Source organism: Strigops habroptila, chromosome 1, assembly GCF_004027225.2.
Source record: "Strigops habroptila isolate Jane chromosome 1, bStrHab1.2.pri, whole genome shotgun sequence".
NCBI lineage: Eukaryota > Metazoa > Chordata > Aves > Psittaciformes > Psittacidae > Strigops > Strigops habroptila.
The window spans coordinates 71,747,948-71,763,297 of NC_044277.2; the positions used below are offsets into that span (position 1 = coordinate 71,747,948).

General features: G+C 40.5%; 1 protein-coding gene across 4 annotated transcripts in view; it reads right to left on the minus strand.

The window, feature by feature from the left end:
• C1H7orf57 (chromosome 1 C7orf57 homolog) overlaps positions 1-15,350 on the minus strand; it is a 71,681-nt gene that overhangs the window by 1,011 nt on the left and 55,320 nt on the right. The window contains exons 1-7 of one of the 4 annotated variants that reach the window (XM_030482138.1): positions 9,562-9,871; positions 9,049-9,110; positions 8,768-8,965; positions 7,902-8,010; positions 7,615-7,777; positions 2,882-2,982; positions 1,633-1,769 (exon numbers count right to left, since the gene is read on the minus strand). In XM_030482138.1, coding sequence (XP_030337998.1) covers positions 1,633-1,769; positions 2,882-2,982; positions 7,615-7,777; positions 7,902-8,010; positions 8,768-8,951 — 694 coding nt within the window. In that variant the 5' untranslated portion in view covers positions 8,952-8,965; positions 9,049-9,110; positions 9,562-9,871. Of the gene's footprint in view, positions 1-1,632; positions 1,770-2,881; positions 2,983-7,614; positions 7,778-7,901; positions 8,011-8,767; positions 8,966-9,048; positions 9,331-9,561; positions 9,872-10,245; positions 10,765-15,350 lie in introns of those variants that run through there. The other 3 variants (XM_030482128.1, XM_030482147.1, XM_030482119.1) reach the window with 3 other exon arrangements.

Sequence of the window (15,350 nt, forward strand, 5' to 3'; positions counted from 1 at the left end):
TCTCAATCAGAATAGCTATGATTGACAACGGAGGGCAATACAAGCAAAGCAGGAAGTATTATCTAAGAATTTGTAAAAGAAAACCATCTCAAAAATAAGATCTATCTATATATCCAATTATGCAGCATACTGGCTTTTCAGCAGTCTTTACAGTATACCCATCATTCTGGTCTCTATGCATAGTGGTATAACCAAACCAGTATGCAATATGATTACTCTGAAAAACGTTCAGCTTTCTTCATACCCCAAATGTCCCATTAGGGGCACACTTCACATTAAAGAAATCAACTATCGCTAAACGAATGACCTTGAGGTTTCAAAAATCCAAAATCCTTTCATGTTACGGTAATGAAAAAGAAAAACGTCATGGCACAAGAAAGTTCAATAGCATCTGAAAACAAAAGAGTAATGAAGATTTTCTTTCATGCTAAGGAAGAGCCCTTTTAGGCTCTACAGTTGAATTGTTAGGTCATTGCGCCTCCTAAGGCAGCATCTCTGCATGACCAGAGTTTGGATACTTAACCTGAGAAGCCGCTCTTCAAAGTCATGAACCCTCTTTCAGGTCCAGGCTGAGATGTGGTTTCATCCCTTAGTTTTATACCAGTTTTTCTTCTGAACAATAACACACAACTTCTAGTTTTGTTTGCCTGATTTCTTCTGATACTCACCCGGAGGAAGAGGTTCAGCACACACACACAATAACAAAATTACTGTAGCTGTATTGATGGAAGACACAATGAATTCAGGAAGCACTAAGGTGTCACAGAAAGTAAATTAACTGTCCTCTAAGACTTTCACACATTGATACACCAAGGTCAAGGGAGTCATGGCAATCTCCAGTGTATACAAAAGCATTCAGTGATACAAATAAAAAATAAATAAAATTCTAGAGCTTGCAAACTCTTTGTTCAATAGCATTTTAAAAGGTTGCTATAGGAAACTGATATACCCTCCATGGTTACCAAGCCACTGTAAAAAGTCTAAGCAAAAGGCCTTTGACAGAACTAAGGGGAATTTCCCACCCTTTAATCTTTCTACTTCGGTGTTTTCAGATGATGTCTTTCACAGCTATTGCCATTGTGCATGACAAAGAAAGGCTTGAAAGAGTAGGTAAACATCAGATAACCTTTTTTCTCTCTAATAAAACTGCTACAATGCCACCGTCTTTAACAATGCACATACACCTATATTTTGGCAAATTTTTACGAACAGTGCTCTATTTCTTAAACATGAGTATCGATGACATTTGTCAAAACAGTTTTCAGAAAAATATTAGGAGCCAAAGGCAATTCGCAACAAATAGGCAACAAATATTTTATTTTGCTTAAATTTAGGCAGAAGGGCAGTTGTGTCTTTGCAACATTTTACAAAAACACAGAAGCCCCTGGATTAGAACTAAGCATACGTCTGCAATTGTAAAGATGAAAAAAATCCATTAAATCCCTGCCTTCGCTGACTACAAACAGGAGCGCTCTTTTCTTTAGCTGCTCAAAGGGAAATGTAAGCTAAGCAGTGTAATTCAGTTAAGTCTCACCATATCCAAACACAGCCACAGAAATGATTCATGCTGCCCTCTGCTGTTACCTTGAGATCCCAAGTCACTTTAAAAGAAACAGCTTTCAAAAATGTTACCTTTGGACTGATCACTATTTTCTGACGTTTCTTGAATCTTTCTATCCCTTCCAGTACACTGCTGAAGCCAGTCAGTCCCATAACCATTGCTAATTAATTTGCTAAAGTTTACTGCTTCACTTTTTCTCTGAGCAGGCCTGTAAATCCAAATATATTAAGGGAAACAATAGTGTAAGTAAGCAAAAATGGGGATTTGGTGGGAAAATTTTATTTTGCACAGAAATCCTTATAATTATATAAATAACTAAACATATTCCACATGTAATAATCTAAGAAAAAAAACAAAAAAACAAAAAAAAAACAAAAAAACAAACAAAAAAAAAACAAACAAACAAAAAAAAAAACCACCCACACCAAAACAAACAAAACAAAGCCAAACTAAATAAAAAAACCTCAAAGCATACAACTACACCTGATTCACTAATGTGTATTTTTACATGAGAAGAGCTATCATTTTACTGGAATTTTACACGTAATACTTACACATTTCTGGTCTTAAGAAGGGAAAAAAAGTGAAAAATGAAAATCATACAAAGAACATGTAAGTAGAAAAGGCTGACAATACTCATTCTGTGCTGCACAAAGGTGCAGTTTTGCCACAGATTTGCTCATTAGACAGTTTAATAATTTATTTTGCATCATTAATATATTTCTAAAACATACTGGGATTACTGATGACTGCACAATAAATTTTTAAGACAAAGTACGCAGAAACAATTCAATTTTGCACACAGCTGATGTGACTACATCACATCACAGGTGATACAATAATTTGCTTAAAAGACTTATCTTCCATGTTCATTACGGTATTTTTGCTGTGACTAATCTTATATAGGCTACAGTTTATGTGTTTTCTTAAAATAGTAGTTCCATTTGTGTCTCTGTAACCTATGCTTACAGAACTAACAATTTACATTATTGTTTGAATCTGTACACTGGCATTGAAGACAAAACCCCAATTTAGAGTACAATAAAAGCATGCTACATGAAGACATGCAACTGTATGCTTAGTTTTCCTAAAGCAAACTTAAACTGAATAGCTTTCCTGTATGAGTTAAAGTGTTATTACTAAAATAGTTTTACAAACAACTAAAATACCACAGATAATAGCAAGTTTAGTAGCAGTAAGGATCCATAAAGCCCATACACATAGCCACTAATCTGCAATTTCACAAATAGTAATATTGCTTGCATGCATGAATACTTGCAGGCTTAGGAGTTTAATAAATTTCATAAGCACACTACTTACATAGGTGGGAAGGAAAGCTTATTTTTTCCACTAAATTCCTTGTTCGTAGAAACGTTTGGCATTCTGCTTGGATATTTAGGGTTTATAGCTGGGAGCTTTACCTGTGTTAGAGAAATCTTAACTTAATAAAAGGAGTTATGATAAAAATAACCAAGATTGCATCATAGTATAACCTTCAAAAATGAAGGATATATTAAAGGCCCCAAGTCTTGTCAAATTTCATTATCTTATCTATATTATTCCCTCAAGTAAGAGTAGAGGGCCATAAAGAAATAGCAAAAGATAATGCAGAACCTTAATCAGTTATTCTAGATGAGATCAGCTGTTTGTTCAGTATGTCAATAAAGCAAAATGTGCTCTCCACAAGCTTTTCTCTCTCAGTACACCTCTACCCTAAGTTAAGCTTCAAATTCAAACTTACCTATTGCAAGCTTTTATCTTGGCTCATTTCTCTGTACGCTGTGTATGAAAACATCCCAGTTGGATAAGAGATATTACTTGCAGGTTATTTTAAAAAATCAGGACAGAGAAACTGGAAGTGAAATGTATTGCTCTGTAAATTTAAAAATACATTAAGGATAAAGATAAAGATACTTTCCTCCTACATGGGCATACCTACTGCAGTACAGTTAACAGAGCAAAAAATTATGAACAGAATGCAAAACTTAGATGCACCATATCAGACACTACAAAACAACTCCCATGAAAACATCCATGAGAAGATTCCAAAGTAGATGTAAACACACCACAGGCTGCTCAAGGATCCTGTGCACATTTAAGAAGAAAGAGCAAAGAAAAGTATAATGGTATTTGAATACATCTAATCAGTGAGCTAATTAACAAGCCACTAAAAGAAGCAGACGTGAATGTTCAGAGGGTGTAAGTTTTATTATTTTCTGAAAGAAAGTGAAGCCTAAGACAGACAGTTCTACTGATTCTGAACCATGACATCTACGTAAACCAAGTGTTAAGTCAGTGCTGAAATCCCTATAGACTTCAGTGGAATCAGAATTTCACCAAAAGAAAAGCTCCAGAATCTAGTAAAGAAGAAGTGGATGGGTTGTCAGATTTCAGCCTGACTGATGTTATGTTGAAGCTTAAAAAGATGAAAAACTGGGACATTTGTCAAAGAAGAAGAGATGATACTAGCAAGAGCATGCAGTGATGTCGGATGAAGAGGGGAATCTGTTGTCCAACCTGGAGGTTAAAAAATGCTTTAGTTATTCAGAACTGCTTTTCAAATCCACTAACACTATTCTCTGCTGAAGCAGACTATTTGTCCTTTATATTTCAGAAATGGTATCCTATTGTACAAAAAATGATAGTACTGTCTTCCATCTACCATTAAACTGCACCATTTCAGATCTGACATACCATGGAAGTTTCAGATCCAGGCCAGTCACTTAGTAGTTTCAACTGACAAAAACAATTTAATAAGACAAGTAGAAATCACCAAACTCTGGTAACTTTTGTCACATATTGAAGGCATGATGGCACACAGGGCAACGCAGAAAAACTGATAGGCAAGATACAAATGGTAGATGGAAAGTGAGACTCCTCTTGGCATTAAAGACAAGCACTAGAAAAGGAAGTCTAATAATTATAAAGGGGAAGCCTAGAGAGATTTTTGACTAGAGATAGACAAAGGCCAAACTCTCAAGCTAAAGTCAAGGAAAAAAAAAGGCAATGAGAAAAGATTTGAAGGCTGCTACCAAGTTTGTCATATTGTTTAACATGTCCTCTTTCCTTGGTATTAAATGAGACAGACTAGCATAAATTGGAGGTATCAAAACATTCCTTACTGTTCAAATCAGCTGATGAGTGACAAAAGGAGCAAAGGAACAGATCAGAATTTGGCTTTGGAGTGCACCTGCAATCCCGGCAGGTGCTGTTTGCTACTTTGCTTTGTTACAAATTCAGCATTAAAAGCAAACCCTTGTCCCACCACACCCCAACAATTATAGCTGAGGAGGCATTTTCACTTTTACAATCCTCTATTTTACAGCCAACAACTTACACAGATAAAGCAAACTATGTAGGACATTTTTTGCACGCTCTCAGTTTAAAGCATTTTCTCTCTTTGTGAAGAGATGGCAGTGACATACCCTAAAAATTACTACCTACATTTAGTATACATACACATTTATTAGTCTCAGATTCAAGAAACATGAAATGTGATATGTATTGTGCCTGGCTGGTATATGAACAACAATGGATACCTGCTGCCAACATGGAAAGCTAAAAACCTCCAGATGAAGTCCTGGCTCCCCTGCGATCAAGGGAAAAATGCTAGATTACATTCCAAATCTCTCCCCAAGGTAAAATCCAGACCTCAGATGAGTAAACCTTTTGCTACAGTACATACATTCATATGTATGCGTATATACACATACATTTCAGGCAAGTGACTAAAAGGGATTACTTCAGACATGAAGTAATAATCTTCTTGATGCTGCATGAAGATTGCCTAATGCTGATGCTAACCACAATACAACCCTCCAACAGATCTCTCACCCATACACAGGCCTGCCTCTTTGTTAAGGTCATAGCATTTTCAGTCCAACCCAGCTGGTCCATATGGTACATAAGCAAAAGGATGCTTCACTTGAGCTAGTAGACAATTATGTTGCCATGAGCTCAAAGGCTAAATCCTTCATGCACTAAAGCATCTTTACAGCATTTTGCTGCAAAGTTCCCAGAAGAATGAAAATCATCCCTGTGATTAGGGCATGAGAGAAGAACTACAGGACCCATCCCAAGGCATAGAGAACCATGTAATGGTCCTCCTGATCTCCTCTGCACACCGACAACCATAATATGAGGAACAGTGGAGATTCTAATACTTCAGAACAAAGTGGCATAAAGGCTTAAAGTTCCAGAGCAAGGGCCCACTTGGGAACAATGTTTTCCAAACTGAGTAGGAAGAGGCACCCTTAGAGGTTAAAATGTTTTTGCACTTGTCCCTAAGGGCACCCTCTGGGATTTATCTCCATGATTGCATCATGAATGTGCCTTCTGAGCAACTGCTTAGTCAGACTAGACTGAAAAGTATTTTCAGTATGTTCAGCCTCAATAGTTGAGGTAGTTTGCTGCTGCAGTATAATCACATAGTCAAATGAATTAACTGAATATTCCTTAGAAATTTGCTTGTGGTGTTTTGGAATATATCTCTTACATTTCAATATGCAAGATGTACAGTGAGAAAAATAAAGTCAAGACTGTTTGGTAGGGCTAGTTCCATTGTCTCACTTGAAGACTCTTCAGAAAGGTAGTCTGAAAGCACAGGATAGAAAGCTTCTGTAAAAGGAGATACAAGAAGCAGCTGTGAAGGAAGCATCATGCGATGTTTCAAGATATACAAGACACTTTTCAGGGTACAAGAAAGGTACTACGAAGGACAACCATTCCAGAGATGGTGGTGTGGAGGTAAAGCTAAAGCTAGAGATACAGAATCTGCCTTGTCAGGCACCTAATCCTAAGGAAAAAGATTTGATAGATTTAGTACCTCAGACAAAACTCAACTTCAGCTTCCAGAAGAGCAGTGTAAATTATATATCAGGGCTTCAGCAGATTTTGAATCTGAGCTGAGTATATAACATACATTCACTTTATATTTGGTGGAATATATGGGAATATATGAGAACTTTCATTCACATGACTGAATGAAACTGTGTCTTTATCAAAATCCACACAAACAGAAATGGACCTCAGTCTCACTTTACCAGTCACCTCATGGACTTGAATTACACTTAGTGTAACCAAAGTTTGACTTTTAGAGCACTGAAGATCCTACTTCAATCTTTCAAGAGACCCCGTGGCAAGCTAAGTTTCCATTTTCAGTGCTCTCTGATTGAAAAAAAGTTCACCTACAACCACCAGGCAAATTATAGTGTAAGCATACATTGCTTGTTTGCCTGTTTCCACAGACTAAGTAAACATTCCCTAACCTATTCAGTAATGAGGTGTTCCCATCTGCACACACCATCATTCTGAATTTGCACTCCTCATCTCAGCAAAGTCTGAGAACTTTTTTTCCTAAAATATCCAACATCCTCCCCTCTGATTAAGTACATCAAATGCCTTTCCATGGATATGCCAAAGACCTACAGTAAATGAGTCAACCAAGATTACAGAGGATATTAATAAAACCATAAGGCTTCAACTTCTAAAACAGGCAAAGGCATGGAGGATGAAAGAGGGAATACAGGAGAATGGTTTCCTGGACAAAATGCCAAGATCACCACAGAAAAGTTTGTTCTGGACATAGCTTGCGCTATACTTATTTTGTCTTGGATACATCTTCCGTTCAAAGACAGCTAGTGCCATACTTCTGGGGACTCTCTTGCGTCTTAAACTAAAACCAACTCCTTTTTTGGAACAGTCTTCTGTTCCTTTCTCCTTCTGATTTCTTCTTCCCCAAAAATTACTAAACAATAATTCTCTTCACCAACAGTGAATTGCAAGGAAATAAAGCATAAGGAGATAGAAACTAACTATTGGCTTTCTTTCAGTCCATACAATGTGACTGGAAACTGCATTTCTGTTTCTTATGCTACATACAGCACTTAAGAGAAACACGGCTTTCTTCTCAGTTAACTACAATATAAAAATTGTTTCTGGAACACATGAACTTGGGTGGACTACAGCTTCCCTTCTATAAGGGCCCACAGGCCCAGCTAGAAGTGTCTTCACAAGGCCTACAAAGCAAGTGACAGAGTGCCTCTCCATCATACCTTCTTTTTCTCTGCCTTTTCTTTGTCCTCAGCATCCCGCTGCCAAACACTTTTCGTATCAAAATCAAAAGGACCTCTTCTTATCTCGTAACGATTACCACAATGTTCATCAGCCTTAAGCTCTCTGTGAATTATATAATCTGGTAGAGAGGAAACATAGCTCCTGCAGGCAAAGATTTAACACTTGTTTATACAAGGGATACGTCTCTTCCACTTTAGTACAAAAGCATTTTAAACACTAACAAGTGGAGAACCCAAGAAGTTATGCAAGGTCTCAGCAGACTTACCGTGGCTTATTGGTCGCTGGGGGATTGGAGCAGTGCAAGTACCAGTCAGGTGCAGCATACGTTGCTGGAGAGGACTTACTTGTCACAGCAGTGTAGTGCTTCAGTAGGTCTTGAGAGAAAAAGACAAAAGCTGCTACTTTTCTGACTTCTCATCTGGTTGCAAAAGCATTATCTTTGTTTTCAGGTTGCTGTTTTATGAGGAAGAAGTGCTTGCTTTATTCAGTAAGGAGCATTTATTTCCTTTCATAAAATGGACAGTCAGAACCTTGCAGCATTATATTCCACTTGTACTTTGTTTATCTTGCTCTAAATGCTTTGGCATGTTTCTACTGGTCTGTTAATTCTTATTTTGGGTTTGTCACCCTGCTCTGAGCATGCATGCAGGCCACCTGCTCAAGTTCCTCAAGCCTCCTTCTTAGGTAAAGGAAATAAGAAAACCACAGATCACCTTGGTACACGAACAAACCTGTACAGCACTCTTAACAAACTGAATGTCATCACAAAAAAATGCTTTATAAACCTCTTACCAAGTTCTCTGAATGAGGCTTTTTTGTGACATCATTTTCACCAGACTGCTACTTAAATAGCCCAAGCAAAGATTATAAAGACCTCACTCAAATGCAGCTAAATTGTCATCATCTGCTTAGATCTAATACAGTGCAAGACTACACATTTTGATAGAAGGTACCTATACACAACAGACTGCAAGGATGTCTTTGACAAGGTGACATCGCTCATTAAATTTTCATTTAACTTCAAAACTCCAAAGGATTCTTCTGTAGGCATCTACAGGCATTTCCTACCACCACACTCAAGCAAAGCCAAAGAAAACAAAGGAAAACAAAATGAGCAAGACAGACACCCACCAGGTTGGCCTCCTTGCTTTGCCAGCCTGACATAAGTTGAATCTGTCTCTTTGATCCACTTCCTGCAGCACCTGGATGGCACTTCATGGGGAGCTCTTGCAAGGTCACCAAGACCTGGAATCTGGGATGTAGGAGGAAGGGGGCTCTTCAGGGTTACTGACTTCTCTGGTCCTGTTAGTGGCATGTGGTATTATTGACCTGTGATAATGGAAAATAAAATACTTATGGTAAAACCTAACTGCTAGCATCCCTATTTCAGACAACTAACAAATGAAGCCCACCTGGAACTTGAGCAACATGCTGCATTGTTCAGCTTTGAGACAGAAGACCAGGCTTGCTTATTCTGGGGAATACAGTAAACACAACATCTAGAAGATCAGATGCAACAGGGAACACTTTGGTTGCAGTTTTGAAACAGCATTTGAGTTTCATGTAGGGTGTTCTAATACAGGGGATCATGCATCTTCATGTAGAAGACTATTTCCAAGGACACCAAGAGCAGCAAGAGGCACAGACAGCAAGAAGCACTTAAGCCTTTGTTTCCATTTCCTCCTCACACATTAACAAAAGCAAAGACAGTACCTGTCTGTTTGCAGGTCTATATTTACAGAACGATCAAACCAAATCCCCACCTCCACACCACCACCTGAACAACACCCAACCTTTAGATACATTACTTTCTCAACTTCTAGTGAGCAAAAAGAAAACATAAATAAACCCTCATTAATGGGAAAAGGGAGTGACAGACAAGGAAGAAAAAGACAGTCTAAGCAATTATGCCACAGGACACTCACCAAGTTACTTCAAGCGCATCAAATGCTGTTTCGTAGGTGTAAGTAAACTATCTTAAAGCAGGCAGCCTATTAAGGAGCTCTTAGGTACACACAAATGTTAGCTATGCTGCAACTCATCTCAAAGAAATAATAACCCAAAGCACTTACTCTCCCTGGTATCAGGAGCAAAGAAAACATTAGACTATGGCTTGCTGTCACTTCACTAATTGGTCCATGAGAAAACTGGCATGGCCTAATTATCCCAAAAGGCTCTCCTTTGCAATTTGCTGGGTTGCCACTCTCTTGGATCTCTACTGCACACCATGGCTTAAGACTATGAAACAAAATCAAAACTTCCCCTAAAGGGGATCGGGAACCCCGGTCAAACAGGCTGAGCAGTACTAAGCTTCACCTAGCGGGCAAAGTGTTTTGGAGTGCTTTTTTCCACCTTACATCTTCTAGGAGAGCTCTGCAAGAGGAGGAAATGCCCTCATTCAGCATGCAAGAGGACACCAGGTGGAATGACTTGGGGATAGCAAAGGTGCTTAGAGCTCGGCCAGTACTCGCCAAAACTCAGTCAGGTGGGAACCAGCTGGCAAAGAAACCGTGATGATGGTACTCTCCCAGTAGAGCAAAGGCCAGCAATTAGCTCCACATTCCCCAACAGGATCTTCCCAGCATCCATCCAAACAGCAAGCTCTTCACCTGACGCTGAGAAAAAAAGCTCCTTCTCTCCAACTTGGCGTCGGCAGCTCGAGTACAGGCACAGGGCAGAAGGTTGGGCGCTGCGAGAATCCCCCCGGTGGCCGCGGCGCACCGCGCCGTTAGCTTCAACCCCCCAGACACGGGCCCGGCGGAAAGCCACACCTCTTCTTGCCGCGGGGCACGGAGTGGCGCCGGCACAGAGCGACCGCCACCGCCTGGTGTAGGCAGGCCAGGGAAAGAAAGGACCCAGCGACGCGGAAACAGCCACTGACGGCTCCGCCACTTGCCCACCGGGACGATACCGGCGCACCACGGCGCGGCCGGAGCACGCGTGGTGCCCGGCTCTACGAGAACGGCTGCCGGGCGGAGCGGCAGCGCCGCCGTGCGCCCCGCCTCGGAGCACGCCCCGAGCCCCTTCCGACGGGTAAGGCCTACGCCGGAGACAGAGCGGGCCTGGCCCGGCTGACACGCCTGGCGCAGCACCGGCCACGGCAGCACCGCTTCGGTCGGGGAGAGGCGGGGCCGCGCCCGCCCACCGGCTCCGCCCGCAGGGGGACGCGGCGGGGAGCTGGCTGCCTGTCCCCATGCGGGCGGCGGAGGGTTGCGTCTGTCCCGAGTAAGCAGGATGTCTTGTGCCCGCACCTCAGCGGACACTGAGGGACGTCCACGGAAGGCCCGAGATCTTCTCTTTTTCTCCATACAAGCAGTGTATGATCAACAGCTGGGGTGGGTGGTGTGCAGGGGAGGAGCGCAAGGGCAGCCTGAGAGCTTCTGGAGGTGGTGGAAAGCAGCAGCGGCCTATTCGTCTCTTCACGAACCCCAGAACCAGACCATTTGTCTTTGCAAAATTAGGGACAAAGACCATTTTGGTGTCACAGGGGGAGTTCCAAAGCGGTTGCCCAGGTTGCAGTAATTGCAAGAGCTTAGCACAGTTGCGTATTTGCTCCGCAGGATGGGTTATGACCCTGAGCTTTCTTGGTTTTCCTTTTGACCCAAACTAGAAGAACACAGATGTTTCCTCTCTCGGCAGTTGCCGTGTTTAACCCGGCAGCTAAGCACCACAAAGCCGCTTCCTCACTTCTCCCCAATGGTGATGAGGAGAACAAGTGGAAAGGTCAGAGAACTCGTGGGTTAGATAAAGTTTAATAGTAAAACAAGAGCCACACATACAAGCAAAAGCAAAACTATTAACCGCTTCGATCGGCAGGTTGGTGTTCAGCCATCTTCCAGGAAAAGCAGAGCTCCATCATGTGTAATGGTTACTTGGAAGACAAACACCATCACTCATGAATGTCCTCCCTTCCTTCTTCTTCCCCTAGCTTTGTATGCTGAACATGACATCATATGGTGTGGGATATCCCTTGGGTCAGTTGGGTCAGCTGTCCCAACAGTGTCTTCTCCCAACTCTTGTCACCCTAGTCCTGGAAAGAGCAGAAATAGGCCTTATCTCTGTGTAAGCACTGATCAGCAATAACTAAAACATCCCTGTTTTATCAACACTGGTTCCAGCACAAATCCAGAACACCTCCATTTACAAGCTACTGTGAAGAAAATTATCATAGCCAAAACCAGCACATTCTCCACCCCTTATTCCATACTGTTTACATCATGCTCAGGTCCCACACTGTCCAATTAATCTCATTAACACCACTCCTCATCCTTTGATATAATACACAGATATTCATTCCTTGGTCTATGGAACACACCTGTAAAATGTTCCTTAAAATGCCCTTAAATGTCTACAAAAGTCCACTAAGTTCATTTAGTCCATGACTTTGGCTCCATCTGTTATGGTGGTCCACTCAGACAGGGATGTGGTGTGTTGTTATGGAGTTACTGGGCACCAAAGCCAGCTCAGGTTCAGGTTGCTGCACTTGCACTGCTTTTTTAAGACTTGTCCTCCAGAATGATTCCCTTCCAACCTGGTGTTCTATGATTCTATTTTACAGTACCAGGTGCAGATAGGAAGCTAATTTGCTTCCACCTGATAGGGACTCCTCTATATATATTTACTCCTTTAATGCATGTTTTAAACAATCCAACCATTGTCTGTGCGGTGTTGTCTAAATAACTAGAAACATTAAAATTACCACAGGAGGTCACTGTTGTGGCAGTATATGTGTATATCTGCAGAGATATTCCACTTTTGGGAAGATGCTGTTAGCAGCTTGCAAAGGACTGGCAGTGACTGAACCCTTGACCCAGGGAAGGAGCACTATACCATTGCCAATACCTATTCTTAAACCGATGCTTGCTGGTAGACCAGCACCTTTAGGTGTAGCCTATTAAGACCCCTGTGCAAAGGTGAATATTGTATATCTATCGTCATGAAACTGTGGATGGCTTAACTAAGGAGAATAAAATTACTGAAGCTGTGGAGCATATAGAAATGCCCATCGAATACATGAAGCCTCCTTGTTCTTCTATCCAGGATGCCTAAATTCAGTCCCTGTCAACCAGATGGTGTCTGGTTTACTGACAGGAGTACTCAAAAAATACAATGTAAACGGCAAGGAATGGCTGCTGCTGTATTTGTAGTCAAAGAACTCGTAGTAATAGAGCGAGTAACAGGTTTAGCGCAATTAGCAGAGCTCTGTGCCATAGTATTAGCTCTTAGAAATAGGGCACAGGCCATATACGCTGATTCCTGTGCTGTATGGCATAGTGCTACACAATAACTAGGAAACTGGGCAAATTCCCCATATATCTCATATATAGCGAAGCAGATATTAGGAGCAAATATATGATATTGCCAACTGTCATCCTATTACTATAGGGCAAGTAGCAGCATACCAGAAAATTATGGTATTTGCCTAACCTTTCTTCTGCCTTGAGTGCTGAATGGCTGCATGAATGATTTGGACACACTGGAGCATGTGACTTGCATCAGCATGCCAGAAGGTGAGGTTGTTTAATTACTAAGAAACAAGCAGAAAATGTAGTGACAACCAGTGGATTTGATCATAAAAATAAGGATTCTCTTATCTAAAGTCAACAAGCAAACCTTAGGGCAGGGAAAGTCCTTTGGATTACTGGGCAAGTAGACTATATTGGACTCATGATGTACCTCTCAGGAGTGGAAATTTATTACGACCACAGCTGAAGTAGTGAATGGTTTGGATAACATTTACCTTGCACGCACTACATCCCGATTGCAAACTGTAAAACCTGCATAGTTAAGGATCTTTCCAGGACATTAAGAACAGTTGGATTGGGCACAGGAACATTGGATTCTATCAATCAACTTAGAAATCACTAGTAATAAAGTGTCCAGGATAGGACTATTAAGCAAACAAGCTATAATTGTCAGACTATGGACATAATAATTGGAAAGGATGCAATTACCAATACCTTGACTATTAGCCTAACCCCTTAACCCCTTGGAAAAAAGATTTTCCAGAAGATTTTCAAGGAAATGTATGCTGGTGTTTACAAATTTGTTTCCAATACCAGCAGTGCCATTGCTTGTGTTACCGTGCAAATCTTTGTTATAAATGAAGATAAAAAACAAGCCAATTGGATCCATAGTGGGAATTCTGCTATATTAGGGACCCTATTATTTGATTTGTGCCAGTATTGTAAACCCCATTTTATCAAAGCTTAGGGGTAGGAAGCAAAAGTAGTCTGTTAAGTGGATCTATTTATCACTGCACCATAAATAGGGAAACTACAGAAGAATACATTTACCAATACGGCCCACTCCCCGTTATTGTAGCTAATAGAATATGGCTGCCAGTTCAAGGGACCAAATGCATGGATAACAAAGGTAACCTAATCTATACTTATGGATGTAAAATGGGAAAACCATGAACATTTAGTAATAGAAGACACTTGTAAGAGTAATATGACCTCCAGGTACCTGCTATTTAGGCTAAGTGTATGGTAACTGCATGGTTGTACTTCAGTCAAAATTGAGTTGTATGTGTATTGGTTTTGCTTTGTGATGCTCTGTGTAATGACGGAATGACTTCAGAGAAACCAAAAAGCTAATTCATATTGCTGCTGGAGGAGTATTGGCCTGCAACTTGGACAGGACCCTTAGGACCAATATGGGATACGGTACATTCTCAAACTGAAGAACTGGAAATTTTAATCCCCAAACATAAAAAAGCAATTGCTTATCAAAACAGATTACTGTTTGCTATCAGGTATGATACTGACCACATTGTCAAGACTGCAACAGGATTTGAACAAACTTCTAGACATCATTGATATGTCATTTTTATGACTTATGCATCATCTGCAAACTGGCATAATGCATCTTATGTTGCAACTTATGCTCATTGTATTGTTCTGTATTTTATTAATTTTCTATTAGTATGGTTTATCCAGATTTATTTGCTAACATCACCATGCTTGAAAGTATGTTACGTAAGAACAAACTGTAATGCTAGAATTCCATGAGAGTGCTCACAGCTTTCCCTTACGCTCACCCTCAGTGAGGCCAAGAAGAGTAACAGTACCTCCTCTCACAGAGGCATGGGATTTACATGTGTCATCCAGAATCTTCTACATGACATTGCTGGCACTCCATTGACTGTTATTTTGTTTAGCAAGGGATAGGTTTTTCATTCAATTCTTTCCGTCCTCTAAGTATGGCTTACCTATAATAGGACACAAGTATTTATAGGGAGCTGACATCTATAATAGTTCTATGAAAATTGTCGTTGTATGTTGACAATAAAAGAGAACTTACTTCTGGTTTTATCAGGCTTTGATGAACAAGCTATGGCTTGCTTTCTCCTCTGTATAACCCCATAACATTAAACACAATAATTTATTAGTGCAAGGAGAAAAGAATGAGAGGAATGGAAGAGCTTTTAATTTCTTAACTTCATTTCCTATTTTGTACTGGGTGGCTTACTGAGATTATCAGCTTTCACTGAAACAAAAAAATTTCCTGTCTTTGAGAGACTGAGTCATGTCATCATTACTGTTTCTTGCTTGACAAGTGTATATTAACTTAAATGGTTTGTTTCATCTGCTCCTTCTGGTGCCTTTTTATTAACACCAAGTGATGATTAAGAAAGGTCTCTTTTGTATTTTTTTCCAGCTTTAGGAAGTCACGATCACAGACATACTGTATGGTAATAAGGTATATGATT